At 45.6% G+C, this 12,828-nt stretch overlaps 1 protein-coding gene across 1 annotated transcript in view; it reads left to right on the top strand.

Annotated features, from left to right (window-relative positions):
* The first annotated feature begins 246 nt into the window (after positions 1-246).
* Mmel1 (membrane metalloendopeptidase like 1) overlaps positions 247-12,828 on the top strand; it is a 32,308-nt gene continuing 19,726 nt past the window's right edge. Inside the window, exon 1 of the mRNA XM_004657716.3 lies at positions 247-394. Within this exon, the coding sequence (XP_004657773.2) occupies positions 268-394 (127 nt within the window). The 5' untranslated portion in view covers positions 247-267. The remainder of the gene's footprint in view (positions 395-12,828) is intronic.

Genomic DNA, 12,828 nt, shown 5'->3' with positions numbered 1-12,828 from the left:
GGCCAGCCAGCCAGGTCTCCTCTGTACACAAGGCACATTTGGGTAATCAGAGACCCCTGCCCAAGGCTAGCTTGGGACCCCAAGACCCAGAGCAGGAGTTGAAGCTTTGGAAAGGGAGACCAGGACGGAATATCCAAAAGTAGCAGCTCCAGTGTGGACAGGGCACCCTCCGGCAGCTGCTGGTCCTCTGACCCTGGCCCCAAGTGCCCAGCGGTGTGCTTTCCTGTCCAGAGCCGGCTGCTGGGGAAGTCTGCGAGCCCAGTGGGGATGGTGGAGCGAGCATGTCAGTCTGGGCAGAAGCGCCCAGGCTTCCTGAAGGGGACGCTGCTACTGCTGCTGCTGCTGCTGCTGGTGACAGGAGCCCTGGTGGCCCTGGGCATCCTCTACAGCAAAGGTGAGTGAGAACACCTTTGTTTCTGTACCTACCCCCAGAGGCTGCCCCTCCCCACCTGCCCAGGGCTCTGTGTGCCACAGAAAAGAGCCAGCCTGGTGGAGTGGGGCAGGGTGTCCAAGGCCCTTGCTGGCTCCCAGAGTCCTGCTGTCCACTCCAGAGAGATCAAGGGAAGGACACTAACCTGCAGGGACCAGGAGGCCCCTTCTTGAAAGCTCTGCCCTGGTTCACTGAAACAGCTGCTTCTACAGACTCTGCCTCCGCCCCGCTGTGTCTCTGCGGGACTCCGGGATGCCGCAGGCAGCAGAAGTGCCCCCTCCCCAGCCTTGGCATCGCAGTGCAGCCCTGCAGAGTGCGATTGCGGCTGCAGTTCCTGGGAAGGCCAGCAGCAGGAGCCCACGCTGCTGAGCTGGGGATCACCTGGTGTCTCCCAACAGAAGGAGCCAGTCAGGGTCACAAGGATCTGGTGGCCTCTGAGACAGACTCTGCTTATTGCAAGAGGGCGGGAGGAGGCCAGGCTGGGGACCCATCAAAGAATAAGTGTGGCCCTTGACTGGACCTCACGTGTCCCAGGAACTGCATTCTCCTGCGTACACCTCTCCCTTCTGTACTCCCCCTCCCACAAAGTCTCACACGGAGGAGCAGGATGCTCCCCCTTGGATGGGGGCACTCAAGCACCCAGCAGCACACCCTCAGCCTCATCCTGCCGGAGCCTGGGAGGTTCACACGCACTGACCTCCTGCTGTGGCTTATAAGTGGCAGACTTACTTGGTTCTCACATCAGGTGACACTAGAATGTTCCCTCAGGGGGCCATCCATCCAACTCTGCTGAGGATCAGCTGTGAAATAGAAGTGGTCCTATCTGCAAGCGGGGTGGGCATCCCTCACCCAGGGCTGCCTGCAAGGACCCATGGAGTGTGGCTGCTGCCCAGTGGCTCTGATTGTCTCTGGCCCTCTAGGGTCTTGCAAGGGTAGATAGATACTGCCAACTCTAGGGCAGAAGAAATGGGGGTGACAGGGCTCGTGTACTCTGGGGCTCTCAGGACCTAGAGGCCTTTGTTTGGGGCTCACTGAGCTTGAAACACCTGGAACAGAGCTAATGCCCCCCACATCGAGCTGTTGGGTACAGTAGGTGACCCTCTTCTCTTCTGTCCCTCTGTCTGTCTCTCCCTAACCTAACACTCCGTTCTTCCCTTCTTGCATTGTGGTCTCTGAGATAATCAGGGGTCTTCTTGACTCTTTCAACACCCCACAGTCTCTGCCTCCTCTGCCAGGGCTCCTGTCCCCCTTCCCCTAGAATAACCCTATGGCTAATCTTAGCCTCAGCCCAGGATGGAGAGGGTAGAGGGCTTTGTACCATTCATTTCTAAGTATTTTCTCGGTTTTTTCAGAGGTTTCTTTCCTAACTAATGAGTTGCTTATATTTACTTTTAATTTCTAGATGCATGTGACCTTTTAGGTAGTTTAAAGCGTTACTGACTTCTGCCTAGGCTGAGCTATTGGTTCCTGCTGTGGTATTTCTGGTGCTTGCTGAGGCTAGCCGCGAGCTAAGTAAGGCTTGGTCAGTTTTATAAATAGGCCAGGTGTGCTTGTGGGACATGCCAGTTCCTACTTGCTAGACAAGTGTCTGTACATGCTGTCGAGATCAATGGATCTTCTGTGTACTTGCTTCCTTAGTTCTCTTGATCGTCCAGTAGCCAAAATATCCTGCAGCTATGTCATGTTAATTCCCTTATCTTACCAATTGAAGACCATATTACTACATGGAGATAAATTTAGCTAAAAATTATAAACTAAGTTTTATAAATGTAACCCGATTTTATGTTTAAATATGCATGTAAAATTAATTTACCTTCCACTACGTATTATCATGTAGTGCCCTGTTTTTAGCAATGCTCCCGGCCCTGAATTTTATCCTATTTTGAATTCTCTCCTACCTTGCATGAATGTGGGTCCACTGGTCACTCATTAGCACTCACAGCTCATAAGCATTCCATTGCTTAGCCAGCTTCCTCCATTCTTTTTAGATTTGGTTGGTTTTTTGTTGTTTTTTGAGACATGGTCTGTGTAGCCCAGGCTGGCTTCAAAGTTGCTATGTAGCCAAAGGTGGCCTGAACTTCTGAGCCTCCTGACTCCACCTTCTGAGTAGTGGGTTACAGGCATGTAGTGCCACACCTGGTTTATGTGGTGGTGGGGGTTGAACCAGGGCTTCAGGACTGCTATGCGAGCGCACTACTAACTGAGCTACACCCCAGCCACTTTGCCATTCTTTTCTCTGGAAGCTTTGTGTGTGTGCGTGTGTGTGTGTGTGTGTGTGTGTGTGCGTGTGTCAGGGTCTCTCATCAATCAGGGTAGACTGTCTAGTCATTGAGCTCCAGAGATCCTCCTGTCCCCACACACCCCACCATTATTATATGGACTATGGGTACTGGTCATTATGCCCCGCATTTTTGCATAGATTTGGAAATTCTCATGCTTAGGAGGCAAGCACTTTACCAATCGAGCCATCTCCCCAGGCCCAGTCTTTTCTGTCTTAGATCAGATGTTTCTTTGCAGGAGTCATAGTTGGATTTTGGGTTTGTCTCCTACTTCCATTCCCCAAGATCACCAAACTGTGCCTTCCTTCCATGGCATCCTTCTGTGTCTCTTCCCTTGTTTGTGCCCTTTTCATACCATCATCAGATTGATTCTTTTTTTTTTTTAATTTTTTTGTTGTTCATTTTTTATTTATTTATTTGAAAGTGACAGAGAAAGAGAGAAAAAGAGACAGAGAGAGAGAGAGAGAGAGAGAGAGATTGAGAATGGGTGCGCCAGGGCTTCCAGCCACTGCAAACGAACTCCAGATGTGTGCGCCCCCTTGTGCATCTGGTTAACGTGGGTCCTGGGGAACCGAGCCTCGAACCAGGGTCCTTAGGCTTCACAGGCAAGCACTTAACTGCTAAGCCATCTCTCCAGCCCAGATTGATTCTTTTTTAAAAAATCTTTTTATTATTTTTTTTTTGTCAGAGAGAAAGAGCAAGAGAGAGAGAAAAAAATTGGTGCACCAAGGCCTCCAGCCACTGAAATCAAACTCCAGACGTGTGCACCACTTTGTGCACATGTGCAACCTTGCACGCTTGCATCACCTTGTGTGTCTGGCTTACATGGGACCTGGAGAGTTGAACATGAGTCCTTAGGCTTCATAGGCAAGCACTTTAACCACTAAGCCATCTCTCCAGCCCAGATTGAGTTCTTCTTATTCCCTCAATTTGCTTGAAATTCATATTTCTTTCCTTTTGATCATTACTTTGGTTATTTAATTACCTGCGAGTTGAAAAGTTATAGACAGGGGCTGGAGAGATTGCTCAGTGGTTAAGGCACTTGCTTGCAAAGCCTAACAACCCAGGTTCAATTCCCAAATGCCCACCTAAAACCAGATGCACAAAGTGACACATGCATATGGAGTTTGTTTGCAATGACTGCAGGCCCTGGCATGCTCATTCTCTCTCCCGGGTGTTGTGGCTCACACCTTTAATCCCACTCAGGAGGCAGAGGTAGGAGGATCACTGTGAGTTCAAGGCCAGACTGAGACTATGTATAGTGAATTCTAGATCAGTCTTGGCTAGAGTGAGACTCTACCTTGAAAAACAATAATAATAATAACAACAACAAAGTAACTTTTTAAAAAGCAGCTTGTGGGGTTAGAGAAGTAGTTCGGTGATAAAAGGCTTGCAAATTTGCTGGCCCCAATTCAATTCCCCAGCACCTATGGAAAGCCAGACACAAAATGGTGCAGGCAGCTGTGATCCCAATGCAGCTACAGCAAGGGAGGACAGGGGCAGGAGAATCCAGAAGTTCATGAACCAGTTAGTCTAGTGCACATGTAACATCAGATAGATAGATGGTAGATAGATAGATAGATAGATAGATAGATAGATAGATAGGAGAAAGGCCGTGTCTCACAAAGAAGGTAGGAGAGGACAAAAACCCCTAAAATGTCCTCTTTTTAATATTCTTATTTATTTGCACGTGCGTATGATGGGTGGGCACGTGAGGGCCTCTTGCTGCAGGTGGATGCACCACTTTTTGCATCTGGCTTTACCTGGGTGGCTGGGGAGTTGAACCCAGGGTGGCAGGCTTTGCAAGCAAACTTACCTACTGAGCAACCTCCCCAACACCCTCTAGGTTGTCCTCTAACCTCCACACATATGTGTCATGGTGTGCATGCACACACACATATGTATTTTTAAAACTTTTTTAAAGCAACTTGAACCTTTAAAAGATATTTTCCAGGGCTGGAGCTGCACAAAGTGGCACATGCGGTGGAGTTTGTCTACAGCGACAGGAGACCCTGTCAAACCCATATTTTCTCTCTCTTATAAATAAATAAAATATTTTAAAAGGTTATAATAGTTCACTATATTACTTATCCTAAGTCACTGTAGGTACAATTCAATTACAGGTAACATTTTTAAATATTCAAAAAAAAAAATAAAATATTCAAATCATTTTTCTCATCTCTCCAATTTTTTTTATTTTTCTTTGTTTATTTGGGGGGGAGAGGGAAGATGAGAGAGAGAATGGGCACACCAGGGCATCCAGCCACTGCAAACAAACTCCAGATGCCAACGCCACCTTGTGCATCTGGCTTACATGGGTCCTGGGAAATCAAACCTGGGTCTTTTGGCTTTGCAGGCAGGTGCCTTAACCACTAAACATCTCTCCAGCCTCCAAAAATAATTTTTGAAAATGATCAGCTTTTTATTTTACACAAGTGATCAAATTTGCTCTCTCTTAAGCAAAAGTTTCCAAGCTCAGGTTTATTTTTTTTCTTCTGCAGTGCTGGAGGTTGAATACAGGGTCTTGTATATGCTATATAAGTGTTCTACTCCTAAGCCACATGCCCAGCCCTAGAGCTGGAGTCAGAAGAGTCCTTTTTTAATATTATTTATTTATGACTGAGACAGAGAGAGAGAGTGAAAACAGGCACATTAGACCCTCCTGCCCCTGCAAAATTCCAGACACATACACTACATTGTGCATCTGGCTTTATATGGGTACAGGGGAATCGAACCTGGGCCATAAGGGTTTGAAGCAAACATATTTAACCACTGTGAGCCATTTCTCCAGCAGAGAGAGAGACACACACACATGAAATGCCTGGGGTTCCAATATCCCCTTCAAGGGCACAGCCCCAATGATCTCACTCCCTCCTTGTGGGCCCCACCTCCTTAAGGTTTCACAGCTTCCCAACAACACCAGCTGCTGGGAACTAAGCCTTCAACACCTGAGCCCCAAGGCCACATTTAGGATCCAAACTGTGGCATTTCAGAAAACAAAGAGCTTATTCTTTGTTGTGTGCGTAATTTATAATCTGCAAAGTGATAACTTCTGTTCTACGAAACAGCTGTTAGGTTAGTCTTCACTGTGTTTGAGTGCACACGAATGTAAGTCATCAGTTATCTTTCCAGAACGCCATGAATCTTACATCTGATTGACATTACCAGGAAAAACCCACTTTTTTTTTTTTTTTTTTTGAGTCAATCTGTTTCTCAGGCTAGCCTCAAACTCACTATGCAGCCAAGGATGACCTTGAACTGCTGATCCTCCTCCTCCTGCCTCTCAAATACTGGAATTACAGGTGTGTACCACCACACGCAGTTATGCAGTGCTGGGGGATCAAACACAGGGCCTCCTGCATCCCAGGCAGGCACTGCCCCCGCCGAGCTACATCCCCACTTTTAAAAAATACTTTCAATGCTGCATTGTTCATTGTTTCTAAACCCAAATTCTTTTTTTTTTTAATTTTTATTTATTTATTTGAGAGTGACAGACACAGAGAGAAGGACAGATAGAGGGAGAGAGAGAGAATGGGCGCTCCAGGGCTTCCAGCCTCTGCAAACGAACTCCAGACGCGTGCGCCCCCTTGTGCATCTGGCTAACGTGGGACCTGGGGAACCGAGCCTCGAACCGGGGTCCTTAGGCTTCACAGGCAAGCGCTTAACCGCTAAGCCATCTCTCCAGCCCTAAACCCAAATTCTTATCTGAAGTCATTTTCCTTATTCCTAAAGAACTCTCAATGTCTTGAAGGTATAGTGTCATTGTCCCCTGACTTCCAGAAATCTGTTAATCTAATATCTGTTAATCTAATGTCATTCATTTGTCAGGTAAACTATCTTCTCTCTCTCTCTCTCTCTTTATCTTCCCCCCCCCCGAGTTATTTTCTTTTTAACTTTATTGTTATACATTTTTACCATGAGATATCTTAGAAGCTCTTAGCATTTATTCTAGTTTATATTATTTACTTATTTGCATGTGTGTGTATGTGGACACACCAGAGCCTTTTGCCACTGCAAACAAACACCAGATGCTTGTGTCACTTTTTTTTTGCCTTCAGCTTATATGGGTGGCTTGGGAACTGAGGGAGGCCAACAGATTATAAGTACCTATAACAGCCGTCTTCCCAGCTTCCCTCTACTTCAAAATTGTTGTGAGCCCCGAATCAACATTTGCTTGGATGGTGTGCCTCCTACATCTCCTCTATCCACCTCTTCTAAGATTCTGGTGACACATGTACTCAGTCTTTCTCAGTGTGTTCCGAGTCTCTTGATTTTTCTTCCCATTTTCTGACTTTGTCCTACTAAGTTCCCTAAACTGATATTCTAACTCACTAAATCTTTCTATACTTCTATCTGATGTTTATCACATCCATTCTGAGTTTGCAGCTATCTATAAACTTCAACAGCTACATGTTTTCATTTCTAGAATGTACAACTGATCCTTTTTAAGAGTGGCCTTAACTGCTCCTTGTCTTTACTTTCAAGTCTATTCAAACATAGTATTTTATACCATCAGTTAGCAGTGATTGTCTTAAACACACTCTGACACCCAGGGGCCTAAAACAATGACCAAGCACACATCATTTGGCTGGGGTTAGCTGCTCTGACCAGTCTCAGCATCCCAGGTATATAAAGACCTGGGTGTGTTCTTCTCCTGGTAGTAACAAATTCAGGACAGCAGACAAGTCCCAGGTTGCTTTAGCTGAGAACTGAAGCAGGTTACCCAGGCACCTGGAGCAAGAAATGCACAGAGTACCTTCTGCCCCTTGAGTAGGACCAGCAACATAGATCATGTGGCCAGACACAGAGGCTGAGAGAAGCATGCCAGGGCTGATGCTCCACCCCCACCTCCATCAGATTTCTGCATCGGAGGCCCTCAGGGGGCTCCAAGTTTGTTTGTTCTTTCTTACCCATGGATGGCTTTCTTATCTAAATTGGCTTTGAGCACTCTTGTGTTATGTAGGTGGAGAAAGTTTTCCTCTGAGAATACCTATGTTTTTTCCCACCTGGCACCTTGGGACAGTTCCATCTGGGACCACTCCAGGTAGGCTCTCAACATGAGTTTTCTTGGCCACATGACACTCAGTGCCTGCACTGCCTGACAAACAGCCCTGGGTTACACATCCCCAGAGAAGCATGTGCTTTCCAGCTTTGCAAATTTGATCTTAACAGAAAGAGACTAGAGAGTAGAGGGACTGAGGGAGAGGGAGAAAGGAGATTTGAATTATCTAAGGTCTTAATCAAGGATTGAAAAATCTTTTGGAAAACAAAAGCTATAAAGGGATGCAAACTATGCTGAAATAGTTTAATTTTTAACATTTTATAGACAACTTTCATATCTGTACATAATGGGGGATTTTGTGTGTGTGTGTGTGTGTGTGTGTGTGTGTGTGTGTGTGTGTGTGTGTGTGTGTTTTTAAGGTAGGGTCTCACTATAGAGCCCTGGCTGTCCTGGAATTCACTATGTAGTCTCAGGGTGGCCTCGAACTCAAAGTGTTCCTCCTACCTCTGCCTCCCAAGTGCTGGGATTAAAGGCGTGCTCCACCAGGTCTGACTAAGGATTTTGATCTTAATCCCCTTCCATTATTTTCTTTTGTCCCCCTCCCCCTCTCCCCTATCATTGAACCCCTTCTTTCCAAGTAATCGCTCTTTTATTTTGACGTCTTTTTTGTTTTCTTTTTTTGGTGAGGCAGTTTTATTGGGTAAAAAGAAAGAAAGGAAGAAAGCTGGTGAATCAGGTCTGCACTCCAGAGTTTGGGATCTCAGGGTGTAGCCATTTTGATGTCTTTTTTCCCCCTTCTCCATCACCCATGATTTCATGTAGAGGAAGCCCAATAGTGTGCAGATACTGTGCAGATAACAGTAGCTGCTGTGAGGTCGTGAATGCAATGGCCACTTCCTATCCAGAAGAGAGCATTCCAGACTGCTCCTCCTACCCTCTAGCTCTTGCGTTCTTCCCACCACCTCGTTTGCAGTGTTCCTGGAGCATTCAACAGTCACTTCTCAGCACTTTGATGAATTCTGAGTCTCATCAGTAGTCGTCATCTGCAAAAAGAAACTTCTCTGACCCAAAGTGAGAGCAGCACTAATCTATGGGAATAGACATACATATTTAGAGGACAATTTGATGCAAGCAACAGATCGATTTAGCCAAACAACAGTAGCAGCTTCTTCCCTACAATGAACTATTTTCTTAATGTAGAGTCTGCATGACCTACTGAAGCAAGGGTCAGAAAAGATGACATGTCAGCTGGCTGTAGACAACTAGAATCATGAGGGGAAAAGTACTGCAGTTTTTAAGAAACATTTTATTTTTTAAGACAGAGGGAATGGACATGCCAGGGCCTGTTGCCACTGCAAATGAACTCCAGATGCATGTGTCACTTTGTGCATCTGGTTGTACATGGATACTGGGGAAATGAGTCTGGGCCTGAAGGCTTTGTAAGCAAGTGTCTTTAACCACTGAGCTATCTCTCCAGTCGAGAAAATGCCTTTCGGTAGAGTCCATTTGCTGTGTTTTTGTTGGTCACATTTCAGCACCAGAAACACTTATTGCTATGTGATCTTCATGTTCTCAGGGTCTTGTTGCTTTCCTTCTCTTACTTGGAAGCAGAGATTTTGAATGACAGGGCAGGGGCTGGAAGACCAGACTCTGCACCTGCTAGGGACAACCTTGGGTGCATCACCCCACTTCTCCATCAGTATGCCCAATGAGGAAGTAGTCCCTTTCTGACACTCATCATCCCTTCCCACCAAACCAGGTATCATATTTTTTGTATGAAAACATTTTACCATTTGTTGTAATGTGCCTGGTAGAAACAAGCTCTCTCAACTATTATTATTTTTCTTTATGAGAGAGAGAGAATTGGCATGCCAGGGCCCCCAGACACATGTGCCACCTTGGGCACATCTGTAATCTTGCACTTGCATCACCTTGGACATCTGGGTTACATGGGATCTGGAGAGTCAAACATGGGTCCTTAGGCTTCACAGGCAAGCACCTTAACCACTAAGCCATCTCTCCAGCCCTCTCTCAACTTTTGCTTGAAACATGCTTCATTTTCATTCTTGCAATATATGTTTTCAAGACTGGAGAGATCATTCAGTTGGTAATGTGCTTACTACATAAGCATGAAGCCGTAAGTTCAGATCCCAGAACCCACATAAGTTATGATGATACATGATGGTGCACACTTATAAACCTAGCAGTGGGGAAGTAAAGAGAGGATGATCCCTGGGCTTGCTAGCCAGCCAGGCTAGCGCAGTTAGTGAGCTGCAGGCCAATGAAAGACTATATAGAAAGAGGTGGATGGTATATCTGAGGATAACATTTGAGGTTGTTCTCTGGTTTCCCTATGCACACACATACACCTGCATATGTCTAAGTGTTTTTTCCTAGGCATAGAATTCTAAGCACAAGAAGTGTCTGGTCCTCTGTCCTAACTGCCACTGTTCTTGGTGAAAAGTCAGCAATCATTATTGCTGTGTACATAGATGCAATAAGTTACATTCTACTTTTAAGAATTTCTCTTTACATTCTCTCAGTAATCTAACTATGTGGCCCACATCTGATTTTGATGATGAGGAGAACATCAGGGCCTCTTGCCCCTGTATCAGATGTTTGTGCCAACTTTTGGATCTGACTTACATAAGTGGCTTGAGAATTGAACTTGAGCCATCAGGCTTGGCAAGCAAATGCCTTTAACCACTGTGCCATCTTCCCAACCCCAGATTAATCCATTTTAGTAGCATTTGGTGCTCTTTGAGAGGGTGTTGCTATGTGAAGCTCATCCTCAGGGAGGGGGGTGATGCTCGCATTCCAGAAGCATTGTCCACATATGGTATTTGGAGTTCTTCTCAACAAGAGATCTGTCTCTTTTTATTCATTTATTTATTCATTTACTTGTTTGTTTAATGATTTATTTATACAGTGTGTGCCCATAGGTGTTGATTTAATAACTGGGGTTCTAATTAAGTATTACTTTGTTGCTCAGGCTGTTCCAACCCTGGCCACTGGGACCTTTGTCAGCTGCCTTCATGACTCTGACATGCCACTAGGCTTCTCTTATCTATTTTCTTCACCTGGTATAGAATCGACTATTTTTCTAAAGAACCTGTCTTCTATTGGATGTTATCTTAGAAGCCAAGATATGGCTGCAGAGAGTGCTCTTTGCCACTTGTGGGCTGTTGTCACTTCTAGTTCTTCTCAGCTGGTGAAGCAAGGAGCTTAGTGTGTGTGCTGGCCTGTGTAGTGCACCTGCCTGTTCCTATTTCTGTATGGCGAGATGGCTCAGTAGTTAAGTCACTTGCCTGCAAAGCCTAAAGGCCTGGGTTTGATTCTCCAATGCCTATGTAAACCCAGATGCACAAGGTGATACATGCATCTGGAGTTCAGTTGCAGAGGCTGAAGGCCATGGTGTGCCCACTCGCTCTGTCTTTCTTCTCTGTAGCACTCTCTGCTTGCAAATAAATAAATAAAATATGTTTTTTAAAAAAGCTATTTCTGGGCCTGGTGTGGTGGCACACACCTTTAATCCCAGCACTTGGGAGGCATAGGTAGGAGGATCACGGTTCGTTCAAGGACACCCTCAGACTACATAGTGAATTCCAGGTCAGCCTGGGCTAGAGTGAGACCCTCCCTCAAAAAATCAAAACAAAAAAAAAAATTCTGTATGTAACTATCTTGCACTAAACCCTTGGGTCACTCCTGCTTTCTTTCGCACCTTCTATAACTTCTTGCTGCAACAGTGATGATCCTCCTGGCCAACTGCCCCCTGTCACTTCGTACTTCATGTACACTGCCCATTTTGCGGTTGTCATCTGGGTTCCTGTGAGGAGCAATGTTGCGTGCCACTCCTTTGTGTGACTCCTGTTGCTTTAATCGCAAAGACTCCACTCTTGCCCAAAGTTACTTAGGCTAGCACCTTACTCCCCTGTCCATTTCAGTGGCATTGCTTTATTCATTTGTGAGACATACTTATTTTGCATTTCATTCTGGGATCCTCAACATCCTAAATTGTGTTTTTAATTTTCATAGAGTCAGGTTTACTCTTTGTGCTATAAAGCCATATGTAGCTTGGAAAATACTTAATACACAATCACCTGTCATACAGAACAATTTCACTGCCTTATAAAGTCCCTTTTTGCTCATCTGTTCAACATCCCCCCTCAGACTAAGCACTCACTAGTTACTATCTTCTTTTTTCTCCAGATGTCATATAACTGGAATTACATAGTATATTGCTTTTCTGGCTGCCTTTTGTACTTCTCCATATACAGTTAAGATTTATCCATCTTCTTGTAACATTTTGTTGTTGTTGCTAAATGATATTCCACTAAATGGATGTGATCCCGTTTGTTGATCCTTTTATGTACTGCAAGCAAATAGATCACTTTCAAATTATGGAAATTATATTGTAAGTCCAGCTTCCCTAAACACTCTTATGCAAGGTGTTTTCTAAAGATATTTTATAAATCATTTGGGTAAACATCTAGAAGCATGACCACGTCTGCTGCTGCTGATATTGGGGTCACCTTGGAGACCATGTCTCTTGACCATTGGGGTTCCTTCTTGATTGTAGGCCATATTCACTCCCTCCTCCATGAGATGATTCCTCTCTGCTCTCCTATTTTCCCTGCAGCCGCCACTACCACGTGCTCCTTGAATGCCCTGGGAGCAAGAACTGAGGGTGGGTACAGACACTCCCACAGGGCAGCCAAGACCTAAAGCTCCTGCCCTATAAGCCCTCACTTCTTTTGCTGGCCCAAGGTGCCGTCACTCTTTTTCCTGGAACTCAGGCTGGCCTTAGATATTTGTCCCTCAATGTAGGTATTTATACCATGAGGTGGGAGTGGCCTCCCTGCAGGTGGCATACTCGGTCTTCATTCCTGAGCCAGGTCTGCAGTGTCCTCACAGGTTGGATAAATGTCTTTCCAAACAGCCAGGCCCCAGGATCACCAGAGCATTGGAATTCTAGTGTCTTCTGTACTACTGTGCCAGGGGTTGAGCAGATGAGTCCTGTTCCCTCCTTCCTGGGTCTCTGTCTGACCATGGGGCATCACTGTCCCAAGCCAGGTCTGAAGGTGGCCAGATCTGGTTTCCCTCTCCCTAGACAAGAT

Source organism: Jaculus jaculus, chromosome 5, assembly GCF_020740685.1.
Source record: "Jaculus jaculus isolate mJacJac1 chromosome 5, mJacJac1.mat.Y.cur, whole genome shotgun sequence".
NCBI lineage: Eukaryota > Metazoa > Chordata > Mammalia > Rodentia > Dipodidae > Jaculus > Jaculus jaculus.
This window is presented reverse-complemented; position numbering and strand designations above follow the sequence as displayed.